A 15,727-nucleotide genomic window follows, 5' to 3' on the forward strand; every position below is an offset into this window, starting at 1 on the left:
AAAGCGGGTATCTAGCAGGTGCATACTTTACAAACTTATCAGTAGATATCTGACATTATCTTCTAATCTCATTGTTGGTTTTTTATTCATAGAGAGGCGTGGGTGGGGATGTCCAGCGTCCACTGAGTGCAATCAAAAAGGACTCTTAAGAAGGGAATGGCTGTTTCCTGCCTAAAACTAATGCTTCCAGCCCTGAGTCCTGGCACCTTCCCGTTGCATGCTTCGTTCCACACTTGTGTTGTGTATGGGGGAAGCTGTTGACTTTTTCATAATTCCCCAATGCCCCAAATGGTCTTGGTAGGGACGGCGCCTCCAGGAAGCCTTGTAGTGGAAGCAGGACTAAGTTCCACATCCCTGGCAGGGTCGGTGATGGCAAGGGTTGTGCAAGCTGCCTATCATGCTAATTGTGTATTAGAAGAGCCAATGATTCGGAGGATTTATGACCATGCTGGGGTTGGTGCCAGCTGCCTTGTTGTGGGAAGCTTTAACCTGAACTTCAGTAATGTTTGTTAAGGAAGAAACCACTTGGTCCCAGCTCGGGGACCCCCCCTCAGGGAGGTGACAATTTGCATTTTCCATTTCATCTTTGGCACACTGGGGGTGGGTGTTGGAGAGCAGGCTGTGGGACAGCAGTGGGGTCAGGTTTGGTCGGGGAGGCAAAAGGTTCCGAGTCCTGGGGATGCCACGTGTTCCCTCTCCTGGGAGCGCAGGCCAGGGTGTTCTCGCGGCTGTTCCACTCTCTGGCTCACACCTTCTCTGCCTTGCCACGGAGTGGCTGCAAGCAGTTCCTCCTGTGTTTTGCTCAGGGTCTAGGGTTGGACTTTTGTTTCATCAGGGGCAGCGAGCCAGTCATTACATCCTGCAGGCACTGACTTCCTAGGGAGCGGCGAGGGGGCAGTGATGGCAGGGTCGCTGTGGGCCTTCAGAAGGTGTTTTTAAGCAGGGCATCCTGGGTAGCGGGTGTGTGCTCTCATGAATACCCCCACCACTGCTCTGGCCAGCTAGCATCTCTGGGCAGGGTTCCCCACAGAGTGAAGTCAGCTGGGAGAGCTGCAGGGAGCTCCCACCAATGATGAGCCTGCCTAGGCATGCCAGCCTTGGTCCGAGGCTTTGAGGAGCTCCCTACCAGGTCCAGCTAATGGGAAAGGGTGAGAGGGGCCTACAAGACCCTGAGCCATGTCCTGGTCGGACAGCCTCTGTGAAAGATCCCTCTGGATTCTGAGAGCAGAACGAAGAGAATCACAAGGGATTAGGAGGTTATAGTCTCAGGCGTGCCGTGAGGAAGCGGGGTAAACTGAGGCAGTAGAAGCATGAAGCTACAGTGAGGGAGTAGTATCAGAACAGGAGGGTCTGAAACCAGGTGCCAGTTCCCCATTGCAAATTCAAGGAGTGGGGGGGCATCCAGAAAGTTCATGGGAAAATGAGATCTTAGTTTAAAAAAAGAAAGAAGACAAAAAAAAACATGCAAAACCCTGAAGTCCATGCATTTTTTTTGTCATACTATGTCTTGTCTATAAACTTTTTGAAGACCCCTTTTGGTTAGAGGTAGAGAATTGACTCCAGGATGGAGACTTCAGTTGGGAATCTGTGCTGGGTGCCCGGAGGCTGAGCACGGGGGAGCCTGCACGGTGGCTCTGCAGCCTGGAAAAGAAGCAGGGTTCTGCTGTTTGGACTTGGTCCTGCATGGGATTTCAGGGTAGAGCTGTGAGATGCCTGCTAGGTAGTAGTGCTGTCATCATCATTCCGTACCTGCTCCTCAGGGAGTTGTTTGTTGTTGTTGTCGTTTTGTTGTTTTAAGAATTACTTATTTCTGGACCTGGCACAGTGTCCTAGTGGCTAAAGTCTTCACCTTGAATGGCTCAGGGATCCCATATGGGCATTTGTTCTAATCCCAGCAGCCCCGCTTCCCATCTAGCTCCTTGCTGTGGCGTGGGAAAGCAGTTGAGGCTTTAGATCGGCGCAGCACTGGCATTGCAGTCACTTGGGGAGTGAATAATCAGATGGAAGATCTTCCTGTCTGTCTCTCCTCCTCTCTGTATATCTGACTTTAGAATAAAAGTAAAATAAATCTTTAAAAAAATCACTTATTTCTGTTGCAAAGGCAGCGCTACAAAGAGAAGAGAGACTTTCCATCTGCTGGTTCATTCCCCAAATAGCCACTATGACTAGTGCTGGGGACTTGTTCTTCTGGGTCTCCCATGTAGCAGGGAGCTAGATCAGAGGTGGAGCGGCCAGAGCATGAACTGGCACCCATACGGGATGTCAGTACCACAGGGAGAGGGCCAGCGCACCACACCACCACACTGGCCCCAACTCAAGGACTTTTAATGGGGCCCTTCTCCCCATTTCACAGGCAAGAGACTGAGTTGTGGAAGGAAATACTTGGCCCAGAGCCTCCTGGGAGTATGCATGGAGCCAGGACTGTGTTCTGAACTACTTTATCTCAGGCATATCTTCTCACGCTCCCAGCAGGCTCTCATCTTTGACACAATAAAGCAGGTGAGGCAGACAGTTAAGCTGTCCTGTTTGCAGGGACAGGAGCTCCCAAGGCGTATATATGCTGAGGGGCTTAACCTACCCCCTAGCTAATATCTGTCTGACATAGCTCTTGGGAACAGGTGGTCAGTGGAACCATCTGGAGCCTTGCGATTGGGGTTTTGGAAGAGAAGAGTATGGGCAGAGGACCTGGGACTTGGGATGGCAGTGTTCTGGAAGTGGTTAGCCAGATGGGCCCATTTTGCCATGGGGACCTCTGGTGTGAGCCAGGGGGGTCCACAGCCTCTGCCCCTTCCTTCCATAGACCATTGGAGAGGAGGGTGGCGATGGCGGTGCACCTCTGTCTGGCATCTCTGTTGATGCTGTGTCAGGAGCAAAGCAGAGACACATAGACACTGCAAGTCAGCCAGACAGTGTGGGGACCCGGCCAGGCTGCCTCAGAGGCCAAACCACATGCAAGAAGAGACAATTCCCAGGTGACCCAGAAGCAAATGCCAGGATCGGCATAACCCAGCAGGGATGAAGTGAGGGGTCGTAGTAAGGGGTGGGGTGGGGGCCAGAGCCACCTCTTTGCCCCCGCCTGGAGATAAGGACCTGCTGCTCACCCTCCCATCTAGCTGGACAGGCACTGTGGCTCCATTGTGGCCTTGGTGTTGTGGGTGAGGGGGCTGTCAGTGAGCACCTGAGTAAATAAGTATAAATAGTTTTCTTTCTGATATGTGACCGGATTATTTTCCAGTTGATTTCAAGCCTTGGCCCCAAGTGGCCCACAGATCAAAAAAAGATAAGGGTCAGTTACAAGGTTGAGCTCATTCTGCGTTGCCATGGTAACTGACCTCCGGCAACCCCCGGTGGACTACACCCAGCTCCCCAGGTGATATTTTTACTGTCCACGCCATCAATCCCGAGCCTTTCAAAACTCAGACTGCCTAATTGTCAGGGCTGTGTTTTGAAGAGGCTCCAGGTCCCCCATGGGGCCCGAATTCAGGCTGCCAGAGCTCATTTATAAGCCCTTCTGTGCTCGGGGGACCGTGACATGGGTCCCTCCTGGCCAGAAAGGCCTAGGAAGGTTGCCCCCCAGGGTGGGGCTGGGGGAGAAGGAGGAGAGAGGGCACAGCCCATTCTTCCGGATTCATTAGAGAATGGGGACTCGAATGGGAGCATTTTTGTGGGCATTGGAGTGGGCTGGGGCATAGGATACCGCCTGCCCCGAAGTTTCTAACATTCCCCTCCAAAGTAAGCCCACATCATTTCATCCCGATCATGACCTTGGCAGGTTACTATAGCAGTGACATCTCAGTCTTCCATAAAGTGGTGACAGACATGACTAGAGAAAACTTTGCACCTTTTTTAGAGTGGGCCTTACCATGTAGTCCTGCTCAGAGCAGTGGGATGTTAGGGTACCTGGGATGGAACCCCGGCTCTGCTTCCCATCCAGCTTCCTGCTTAAGCACACACTAGGAAGCAACTCCAGTACATGGGCCCCTGCTGACCGCACAGGAGACCTACATGAGATGTCCAGCCCAGCCCTTGCTGGTATGGGCATCTGGGAGTGAACCAGCAGACAGAACATCTCTGTCTCCTCTCTCTCTCTCTCTCTCTCTCTCTCTCTCTCTCTCTCTCTCTCTCTGCATTTTTCAGCAGCTTCCTGGTGACCAGGACTGCTGCATCGGGGACCACGTTCTGCATGGCTGGAATGCAGGTTCTCCAGGACCACCAGGGCTTGGGTGGTGGGGACCCCAATATCTGCCCTTCTCCCACCTGCCTGCTCCCCAAGCCTGCTGAGTTTTTCATGAGGGATTCTCCTCCAGTCGCATGTCCTTTAACCCCTGTCCCAGCCCAGCTGTCAGCGCCTCTCCCTGCCCTGCTGTGGCCCCCCAAGCATGATGCATGTCCTTGGTTTTTTTGTGTGTGTGCGTGACAGATCAATAGCTAAAAGCGTGGGGTGAGGGGACCCTGTCTGGCTACTCCTTTCCCCACAATTGTCCTTGTTCCTCCCAAGGAACAATGCCCCCTCCCTCACACCGATTTCTATTTCCTGCTCATGCTTATTCACTGGGGAAGTGACTGAGGGGTCATCTGAGAGCCCCCTCTCACTTACCTTCTTGCCTCTTCATTGATGGATGAAAGGTGATGGCTTCTGTCACCTTTTGGCCTCATCTCCAGTGCAGTTTGGTGCACTGTGTGTCCAAGCCTGGCCCTGGGATGGCAGTGGATATCCAAAACCAGTGCCCAGATGGGCTATGAGCTTAGCCCCTGGGTAAGCCTATCTCTGGTGCATTACCAGAGGCCTTCAGCTGGCCCGGCATCCTGCATACTGCTTTGCGTTACTTCGGCCTGTGGTCTTGGCTGGTACCCAGGGAAAGACCCCAGCCTTTGTGCATGGGTAGGCCAGGCAAGCTCACATGTGGATACTTTACCCTCATATTTTGGGCCATCAATGAGCACAGGGTGGCTGGCTGAATCCTGGGTCTGAGTCCCCATGGCTTTTTGTTGTATTTCCCAAGAAGGCCTGCAGGGAGCAGGGTTGTGTGGACAGAAGGCCCTGCCTGGCTATGCCACATCCCTGCGAGTCGCCCTGCCCCTGCAGCATCCCTGTCCTCCTTGGCCAGTCATGGGAGACTTCCCTTGCTCTGGGTGGAGACTGTGTTCCTGTGAAGGTCCAGTGTCCCTGCAGATGAGGGCGGGCTTCCCAGGCCCTCAGTCCTGTGTGATTGGGAATGACTGTGTGTGGCACAGATAACAGCATTTCCTGGCACCTGTCACATCGTACTCCCAGCATTGTACTGAGTGCTCAACCTGTATCATTCATTTCCTGTTTACTGAGCACCTGCTAGTGTTGACCCTACCGTGTGTGTGTGTGTGTGTGTGTGTGTGAGAGAGAGAGAGAGAGAGAGAGAGAGAGAGAGAGAGAGAGAAGCAGAGAGAACACAAGTTAGTTACCTAACTGGCCAACTCTGTTAGGTGCTAGGTGGTGGTGAGTGAGAGTCATTGTGAAATGAATGGCTGAGAACATGCTAGAAAGGATGGGGTATATGCTGTTTGAAGCCCCTCATGGGAGGTCTTAAATGAACCAACCCTGGAACAGCTTGACCGCAGGAGGCTGGTACGGACCAGGTAGAATGCTGGGGCAGGCAAGAGCAGCCTGCCTGACTGCCTTACACATACGCCACGATTGTGACTCACTGGCAGAAACACCCAAAGCTCAAAGGTGGCACTGCTTACCCAAATGCCCATGGCCTGTGAGAGTGTCGGACCTGAGGCTCAGACCGCAGTGTTTTCTGGCTCTCATTTCGGTGTCTTTGATGCCTGCTTCCAGTGAGGAGGCAGCTGGTTCTGGCCCCATCCACACCAGCAGTGGTCTCCGTCTCCCCCCCCTCCCCGCCCCGCTAGAGCCAGACCCATGTCCATGAAGCTTTTCCCAGAGTTGCATCCCCAAGTGGGGTCCCTGCTAGGAGGAGAGCCAGGCCTGGCCCGTGCAGATGGCTGCTGCAAGCAGGTCAGTGCCCTGGAGCCCTGGGCTGCCTGCGGCTCCTCCCTCCCAGGCAGCTGACTGTGTGCCCAGGCCTGCCTTTGACAGTACGGTGCCCGCCCGCCTGTCTGAGCTCCACCTTCAGTATCCTAATCATCAGCCCTCTCTCTTTCCGGCTTCCCCTAAGACCCGTATGGAAATAAGTGCATGTCTGCCAGGGATCAAATGGTTTCGGAGACAAAAGTGGGGACCAGGGACATTACAGGGAACTATGTTCTCGGCACGCTGCCCTCCACAAAGCCCGCAGCACCTCTTTTGGGCTGACACAGATGCCAGCAGGCTGGCTTGATTTTAAGCAAAAGTACATCCTATTATTATTATTTTTTTTTTTTGAGAAATCAAGTGTAAAATTAACACTTATTATTCCTGAGCAGAAGAGAACAAAAGAAGAAGAGGGACTCTGGGATTTTCGTGCTTGCTTGGGTTGTTTGTTTAGCAGTTTGGGTTTTTGTTTATTTATTATTATTATTCTTTTAGATGATAATACAGTGGTAGATTCCTCACGTCAGTGTTGACTTAGTAAGGGAGACAGTAGACAAGCTTGTGTGATTTTTCACTTAACCAATGAGTCTTAGCTTGCCGTGTGGCTTGCTCTTATGGATGCCTGTCGTGTGCAATATTTAAAGGAAAAAAAAGACCAGAATGAGGAGGAGAAGCGAGCAAGCGCCTTAACTCATAAAAGCCATCCAGCCCCCACGCCGGGACTCGGAGGCCAGCGATCCTCGTTCAGTTCCACGGAGGTGCCGACTTATATAAAGCACGGGAGTGATTCTCCCAGGGTGCCACTCGCCCGCACGCCGCCGCCACCGCGTCTCTGGACAGAGTGAGGGGATGTCAGCGCCACCGCCGGGCAAGAGTGATGGTGGCCCTGCATTCTATCAATATCCTCCGGCTGGCTCTGATTAGGTCACGGGCTCGCCGGCAGCGTTTGTCACACTAACTAGGGCAGCCCCTCCCGCCCTCTGTGTCTCCCCCACTCCCTCACCCCCCACGTTCCTGGATGGTTTTATAGGCTGAGGTGCACATAATGGACACCCTGGGGAGCCCCCCAGCCCCTCCAGTGGGGAGAAGGCTTGCCTTCAGAAAGATTTGCAAATCAAAAGGTCTTGCAGGAGTGGGAGAGACAGTCCCAGAACCGCTGGAGCCCCCTAGGCATTGTATCCATTCCCACCCCCCGCCCCCCACCCACTTCCACTTTCCTTGGGTTTTCTTTCTCCTCTCCCGTCTATCCCCCAGTTGAACTTCCTTAAACACTTCGGAGGATGGGTGGTGAGGAGCAAGGGAAGTGTGTTATTCTCTTCATCTAATTAGCCTGGAACCTCACTTTGATACTGGTTTGGGGCTGTGATTTGCTTTACCAGCAGCCATATAGGCTATGGACCCTGCCTTCAGCCCTCCTTGGGATGCCAGGGCCGCTGGGCAGAGCTATGTCTCCAAGCCGGCGGGTGGGTGGGGGGGAGTCCAGCTGATGGATCACGCTGAACTGAGTGAACGGAAAGTGACTGTCAGACACGATTTCTCTGATTTATAAGTTACGGGAGCCTCCTTTGTGCTCCCCGTGTTTGTGAATCACGTGGCCAGGCTCTGTCCACAGCCAAGTGCATCAAGCCTGCTCACACAGAGCCGTAAATCTCCCGCCCTGCCTGCCCAGCTCTGAGCTTCAGCCTCCGCCAGGATTCCCTAAACCCCTTGTGGATGTAGGTTGACCCAGGAAGGGCCTGAGGTTTGGGGGGCTGTCCCAGAAGACATCTGGTTGCCGAGACGAGAGACTCACAGAATCTGATGACATGACTCAAGGGTGGGTCATCGTGGCTGTGTGCCCTGGGGTAGGCAGAATGGGGCTGCCTGGTGGTGGTGTGCAAGCTGGAGTTGGTTTTGTGTCCATTCGGAGTACCACACCCACCTGACTGTGTCACCTGAACAAGTAATGTGATTCTCCAAACCCATTTCCTCTTCCTAGAAATCTGCCTTCGCAGCCAAGCCAGTGATTTCTGAGATATGGTGTGTTCCAGGCTCCCATGGAAACCCCTGCACCACGGCTGTTTTCACACCTCCCTCGCCTCGTGATGTTGCATTTGTTCATACATCCGTTCACTCCTTGAACCTGTGCCGAGCGCCGGGAAGCACTGTTTGTGCCGAGGGTGGGGTGGGGATGGTGTATGTGGTGGCATCCTTGGAGGCAGCCCTGACACTGGAGGCCAGCTCCAACTCTATGAGTGTTTCCCCGAGGGAGGTGGGGGACGTGTGTGGGGCCTGCGTGGCAAGTGTGCTGAGCCTGCCCTGTGTCCCCAAACTTGTCAATGAATCCCTTTTCTGCCAGTACAAATGGAAGCTGCGCTTGAATCTGTCGGGTGTGTGTGGCCTAGTTGCCGGGGCTCCAGGGGCACGACAGGCCCCCGGTAGATTCCAGCCAGTGGGCTATGTGGGACAGGCCCACCTGCACGCACACGTGTGAGAGCCTGTCTCTGCAGCGGGCTGCCCCAGGGCGGGGGAGGCATGGGCAATGCCTGCTGTCCCTGCCAGCCCCTGCCAGGGCCTGGGGACCCAGGGACTCGTCAGGAGCCCCAGCCCATCTGTGTCGGTATCTTGCCACCGGCAGAGCCCCCTCTGCTTTCTCCTTCTTGGCTTTGAGGGCAAATCAGAGCACCTGGCGCCTGTGGAGTGTCTGGTTCCCCGGGGGCGTCTCGTGGGAGTCCGTGTCCTTCGCTGTCCCAGATACCAGCGTGCCCGGCAGGAAGCACTTATTGAGCACTTGCTGTGTGCCAAGGGCTGCTCAAAACCCCTCAACACGTGTCCATGCATTTTGTTCTCACAGCAGCTGCCGCAGAGTGTCTTGACAAAGGGAAACTGAGGCATGCAGAGGTTGTGTCATGTATCCAAGATCGTCCAGGAAGTGGCTGAGCTGTACTGCAGCCCTGCTGGTGTGACGCTGTGCTGGGCACCTGCTGCTGACTACTGGGCCACCCCAAAGCACAGGCCCAGGACCTCTCTTCCCCTATAGCCCCTGAGGCTGGTACTTGGGTACTTGTTAGTGGGCATAAACGGGGTTCTGGGACACACCATGCTGAAGAGAAAAGGGCAAAATTTGAACTTATCTCTGCTCAAGTCCCACAAGGGTGCCAGGCTACAGCTCCCAACTGTCCTGATGGTGGCCCTTGGAGCACACCTCAAAAATTGGGGAGGGGGGTCACAGCAACTCCCAGGTGGGAAGACAGTCAGGTCCTAATCTGCCCGTTGTCTGTGATCTATGGCTAGGTCACGATGTTTGCTTTTCACCATGACCAGGTCTTCCTGGTGCTGATGAAGCCCTTTGCCAAAGGCTCCTCTGGGGCCTCCTGGTCTACCCTGAGGGCCAGCTGCTTGCTACACACCACGCTGGCCCAGGAAGGACCCACGCCAGGCCTTCTAGGATCCTCCCTCATATCACCAGGCACTGCCCTCCACGCCATGAGCATATTCCCATACACATACACGTGCACACACCAGCATGGGGGTGAAACGGGGTGTCATGCTCCCTGCAGAGTGCTCAGTGCATGGCACAGTGCTGGCCCATGGTGCATGCCCCACACACATTGAGTGCACATGTCAGAATCCTGGCTGCATTCCCTTCTCCATCCACACCCCATCCTGGACCTCTCTGCACAGTGATGTGATCAGATGGGACCTGCACACCTGGGGCAGTGATAGGAAATGGGACTTGCAAAGCCACATGTTTGCACCTGACCCCTAGGGCCAGCCAGAGCTGGAGTGGGATTTGGTGTCCAAGGTCCACTGTCCCCAACCCTAGCAGTCATGGTTCCAAGGGGTGGCACTGGTACTGGGCTGTGCTGGGATCCAGTGGGCTCCCTGCCTGCAGGGTCACTGACTGTCCCCGGTTTTTCTTGCAGAGGAAGGCATCAACCACGAGTGTAAGCTGTGCAACCAGATGTTTGACTCCCCGGCCAAGCTCCTCTGTCATCTCATTGAGCACAGCTTCGAAGGCATGGGTGGCACCTTCAAATGCCCCGTGTGCTTCACAGGTGAGCTGTTTGGCGAGTGCCCAAGTTGGGGGCAGGATCCTTGCAGCAAAAGAAAGGGACACTGGGCCCAGCCTGTTCATTGCTGCTGTGTGTTCTTCCCCCTTCCCTCTGGGGGTCTGCCATGACCTGCCTACCGTGTGGGCTCCCTTGGCCCAGCCTCCTCCCCTGGGCCCAGCCTCCTCCCCTGGTCTCCACACACAGCTGCCGGAAGTCCTCCATCCAGCCCAGCTTCAGCCTCCCTGTTACCATCTGCCCTTCCTGGACTCTCTGTCCCCCTGAGCTGAGTCAAGCACTCTCCAACACTGGGTGGAGAGAATGTGGGGGTGGGGAAACCCTTTGCACATCCTGGCTCTCCATCCTCCTCGGCCTACTTGGTTGCCCAGCTCCTGGTCCCAGCTTCCCGCACGGTCAGTGCTGCAGGCTGGAAGGGTCAAGGGCAGCTCTGCCAGCCGAGTCCCCAGCCCCCAGACTGGCTGCTGGCCCAGGCAAGCGGCTGTCCCAGCTCCAGGCAAGTCCCAGGGGTTCTGCCAGCCCCTCCTGCTGCCCAGATGGCAGCCGGTGTGCGTGGGGGCGCCCAGCCTGCCCCTGTCTCCCCCGACATCTGTCGTCTGCCACGGCAGGAAGCCCACCCTGGGGAGGGTGCCTGGCGGGAGGGGGTCTCCAAAGTGCTCACCTCCCAGACACACAGCTGCTTCAAGGCTGCCTCCTGTGCATACCCAGGACCTGGGCCACCTCCAGGACCTATGCCACCGGGAAGCTAGGGCTGTGACCTGCTTTGTGACAGGCATGGGAGGCACTGCTGGAGAGGAACCCCTCCCCACACACACACTCTCTGGGATGCCCAAGAATCATGGAACACCCTGATGCTTTTGTCCCCCTCCATCCCAGGAGCCCCCACCCATCTGTCACCATCACACTCTGGGGTTGGGTGGGGGCTGGCACGGAGCAGCTCCAGCTGCCAGGGCTACCCATCCAGGACTCAGGGAGCTCTGTGTGGGGGCCTGAGGATGTTGATAGCGCCTCAACCACACAGTAGTGATTTTCATTGCTTGAGGTTTGTTGCCAGACATGGGACTTGGCAGATTTGAATCAAGTCACACTTCTGACACCTGCTAACAGGGTGGCCATGGCCCAGTCGTTACATTCCCAGCACTTTTATTTTCTGTAGCATATCTCACACCAGTGTGTGCCCCATGGCCCTTTGAGGGGTTTGAGCAGTTCACACGAGGAAGGTATCCACGGCCTATGGCTGATGGTGGCATTCATTGCCCAGCTCTGCACCATCTTTGAAGCACTGTGGGAGCCTTCACCACTTTGATCATCCCAGCCACCCGGGGAAGTGACCAGCTTTCCAGTGAGAACTAAGTGAATTGCCCAAGGTTGCACAGCAGAGTCGCACCTGTGTAGGTGGCAGCACGTGGTTCACCTAACACAAGCTCCCTGCTTGTCAAGGCTGAAACTGCTCAGGTGATCCACTGTTGTTTGACTGAATGTGCCCATGCCTGTGGGGGAACGGGTTCTAGAGCTACTGCAAGTAGGCCGTGTCCAGCTTGGCCCCTGATGACCGTGGCCTTGTCCTTATCTAGTCTTTGTCCAGGCCAACAAGTTGCAGCAGCACATCTTCGCTGTGCATGGACAGGAGGACAAGATTTATGACTGCTCGCAGTGCCCACAGAAGTTCTTCTTTCAGACCGAGCTGCAGGTAAGCCCCTCATTATGGCATATGCTCACTGGGGACTCAGAGAATGTCCCCCTGCCTGCCCCCCCCCATTGGCATCAAGAGTCTTTTACACCACCAATGTTTGAGCTTGGGCTGGCTGGGATGAGACTGCTGAGCAGCTGGCCTCTGGTGACCCAGGGCTCCTAGGGGAGCCCGCAGCAGGAGCTGGAGTTGGAAGGCTTCGTTTGGCTCTGGGGCCTGTCTGACTTCGTCCCTGAGCTATGTGGAGCTGGGAGCTGGGTCTGGGATCTTGGATCCTGGAGGCACGGTGGCCTTTGGAGGCCTGGTGGACCCCAGCTCAGGGGAATAGTGACCCACACTTGACCTGAGGCTGATGTGTCCTTCAGGTGGGGCACAGTGACCTCATGCAGTAGTAGCAGGGAAGACTTCCAGAAGAGGAAGCTGCTGTGGGCCCGGTCATCTGAGGGTCACCTGACCTCTACGGACCCAGGCGTGTGCTCACGTGAAAGTACATGCTGTGCCCTTGGTTTTGGCAAGAACGCTGGAGAGGGCACACACTACCCCAAAGCTCCAGATGGTGCAGAAGCATCCCCCACACATGGCACATGGATGATGGTGTCATGCGCACACACAGAGTAGCACTACAGGCCCACCGCGCCCAGCACAGCACCACCCGCTGAAGGCAGGGCCACACGGCCATGGCACGGGCCAGGCTGTACTGCACTGACAAGCATCCCAAGTCTTAGCTGCTTGTGTGACTCAGCCAGGCAGGTGGCTGGTGGGGTGGGGGGATTGCAACTCTATTCACAGCCCCTAGGACATGCCTGTGCCACTGGCACATACATGCAAGGTTTGATGGCTGTTCCCCTGGTACCCAAGCAGGTGCTGTGCCTGTTGCACCCAGGTCACAAAGTGGGGGCCAGGATCCCAGGGCAGAGTGTACTATCACCTGGGATTGAAAGGACGCAGTTGTATTGTGGGCCTTTGCTCATCCTGCCTGTCCCGCCACCTTCACAGCCATTGCCCAGGGGACATGAAAACAGGCTAAGCGAGGGGGCAGAGGTCTCCACTGCACAGTTGTCAGGGTGCTGCTCCAGGTCAGAGCTGGGCTCTGACCTTGAAGAGTGCCTGGGTGGACATTCATGGATCCACTCCTGCAGGCTCATGTCTAGAGAGGGACCCTGTGCCCAAAAGGCCACCCTGGAGGTGGTGAGCCTGCCCAGAGCCTGTCTCCTGGCCTGTGCGTCTGTGCCAAGGACTTGTGCGGCACAGCTGGCTTTAGTGCCAGGACTCAGTACCATGTGGGAAGCGTTGCTGGCTTGCCAACTATGAGCCCTTTCTGCTAGTGCATTCCCCTACCTGCTCTACCTGCATGGTTCTGCTACTGGCATAGACTTGGGCTTCCCCCAGCAGCCACTCGGGTTTCTTTAAAATCCTCAAGTACCTATAAGCCACATCCCCTTGCATCCCAGATGGGACCACGTGGAGCCTTTGTTGGCTTGAGTCTTTGACCAGCTTCGTGGGCCCCCTGGGCCCTGGGCCTACTGTACCAGTGCAGAGGTACTGGCAGCACCCAGTGTGTTCATGGCTCTCACAGCAGCTGCACCTGCCCCAGCCTATGTCCTGGACCCCAGCACCTGCGTCATTCTAAGGCTGCTGGCTTCTTGGGTCACCCCGTCAACCTTGAAGTGCCAGCTGCATGTACTGCTGGCAAGTTTGCTGAATGGCCACAGCAAGAGCCACAGTTTTCTGTGATTAGCGATTGTAACAATGAGCCCTGGAAAGGTGGAAGCCCTATAGCTGTGGTGAATCTGTGCAAACAGTGGCTTTCACTGAGCAGCTTTTCTGGGGCTTGAATAGAAGGTTCCATTGTAGTTACGTGGAGTGGCATGCCTGGAATGGTTGGATGAGGCAAGTGTGACAGTTTCCTGGCATGCAGTATCTCTGTCCTTGCATGGTGGATTCCCCAGAGGGAGGCTTAGCAGGAAGTCAGCATGGGCAGACAGCAAGGGACTGTGGGCAGGCAGGGCTCGGAAGACTCGAGGTTCAGGACTGAGCAGGTGGGGGACCGTGTGAGGCGGTGGGGTTGGGATTAGACCCCTCCAGGCTCGGGCTATATGCGTCTGCCTCGAGAGAATGGTGCCTCAGCGGGTGTGAACAGGGGCACGGGAGCTGAGTGTGGGAGAAGCGGGTCCAGGTAGATTGAGAGTTCACCTGTTAAGATAAAATCTAAGGACTCAGGACCAGCTGGGGCATCTGCCTACCAGCCATGGGGAGTGGGCAGGGGGGCAGGTTGCTGCATGTGGGTTTGACATAGGCTATAGGACACTGCTAAAAGTTGGTGGCAAATAAAATTAAAAGTTTATTTTTATACAAAGAAGTGAAATCTATGTATCATCCTCCCTCCCTCCTTCCCTCCCTCTCTCTCTTTTTCTCTTCCTTCATCTCTTCCTCCCTTCTTTCCTTCTTTCCTCTGAGACTGAGGGACAGAGAAGAGAGAGATCTTCCATCTACTGCCTCACTCTCCACAGGCCCACAATAGGCAGGGCTGGACCAGGAGCTCAGCACCCAAGTCAGGTCTCCCACGGGACTGATGGAGACCCAGGCACTTGAGCTAGCACCTGCTGCCTCCCTAGATGCTCCTTAACAGGAAGCCGGGCTGGTGCTGGAAGTTAGGCCCTGTGATGTGGGATGCAAGTGTTTGAACCACGATGCCCAATACCCATGCTGATGGCAGTTTTCAAATCCTCTAAGTTTTTCATAATGCACATTTTCCATGAACTCTTTGAAGACTCTGGAGGCACATGATTTTTTTTTTCTAGCACCAATAAACTTACCTTTCAGTTGCATTTTCCATGAAGTTGTTGAAGTCCTCTTATATGGAGGCCTGCTACCTGCCAGACAGTGGCTCTCAGAACTGAGCGAGGTGGGCGTGGCAAAGAAGCACCTCTGGGACTGCATTTTGTAAGGGTTGATAGACCCTTTCCAGTCCTGGTCAGTGGCATGAAAAAGATAAAGCCACATAATGGACTGGCACCTAAAGGGGTATTGTCTGGGAGGGCCTCGGTGAGGACATTGCAGATGAGCTGGGCATCAGATGAGAAGGCGTGCGTGTGGAGGGGAGCCGTGAGTGAAGAAGCCTTGTGGCTAGCATGCATTGCCAGGGTGTGGCAGAAGCACAGTGAGGGAGGGCGTGGTATGGTGGGGAGAGGCAGAGGGAACCCAGATCACGGCAGGGTTTGCAGGACAGTGGAGTTGGAGTTGCATCCTCATTGTGATAGGAACTACATCAAGGGTCTCCATATTTGTGAAACAAAATATAGCACATTTATTGCTTTTTAAAGATTGTATTTTTTGTTTGAAAGAGAGAGATCCTCCATCCACTAATTCACTCTGAAAATGGTTGCAAAGGCTAGGCCTGGACCAAGCTGAAGCCAGGAGCCTTTTGTGAATGCCCACAAGGGTGCAGTGGCCTAAGCACTTGGGCCATCGTCTATTATTTTTGCAGGTGCATTAATGGGAAGCTGGATTAGAAGTGGAGCAACCGGGTCTTAAACTGGCGCCCATCTGGGATGCCAACATCTCAGGGGGCTGCTTTACCAGCTATGCCACAACACTGGCCTCCAACCAGTCACTGAGCAGGAGGCAAGATGCACAGGGCACAGGTCTGAAAGAGGCTTCATACCTTTGTAGTGAGCTCTGCTGGGCCAACAGTGAGTGAGGGACAGTGAGTGAAAACGCAAGAGATACCTCACCCAGGGAGATGTGTGTCCATGGCCATGCGGGGCTGAAGAGGCTGTAGACCAGCAGAGAGACGGGTGACCAGGGTCCTCGAAGTGTATGGGAAGTGATAAGGTCCCTGTAGGTGGAGATGTGCAAGCCTGTGTCTGAGAGGCTGCAGAAGACATATCAGGAGCACGGTCTGTGAGAGCTTCTCTGCCCTGTGCCAGCTGTGGGCTTCCGTCTCCTTGTCTGTAGAGCAGGTGCCAGGGACTCACA

At 55.0% G+C, this 15,727-nt stretch overlaps 1 protein-coding gene across 2 annotated transcripts in view; it reads left to right on the forward strand.

Annotated features, from left to right (window-relative positions):
- Positions 1–15,727, forward strand: part of ZNF423 (zinc finger protein 423) — a 399,039-nt gene that overhangs the window by 364,314 nt on the left and 18,998 nt on the right. For both annotated transcript variants that reach the window (XM_058674445.1, XM_058674443.1), the window contains exons 6-7: positions 9,916–10,047; positions 11,634–11,749. In XM_058674445.1, coding sequence (XP_058530428.1) covers positions 9,916–10,047; positions 11,634–11,749 — 248 coding nt within the window. The remainder of the gene's footprint in view (positions 1–9,915; positions 10,048–11,633; positions 11,750–15,727) is intronic.

This window comes from Ochotona princeps, chromosome 16 (genome assembly GCF_030435755.1).
Source record: "Ochotona princeps isolate mOchPri1 chromosome 16, mOchPri1.hap1, whole genome shotgun sequence".
Lineage (NCBI taxonomy): Eukaryota > Metazoa > Chordata > Mammalia > Lagomorpha > Ochotonidae > Ochotona > Ochotona princeps.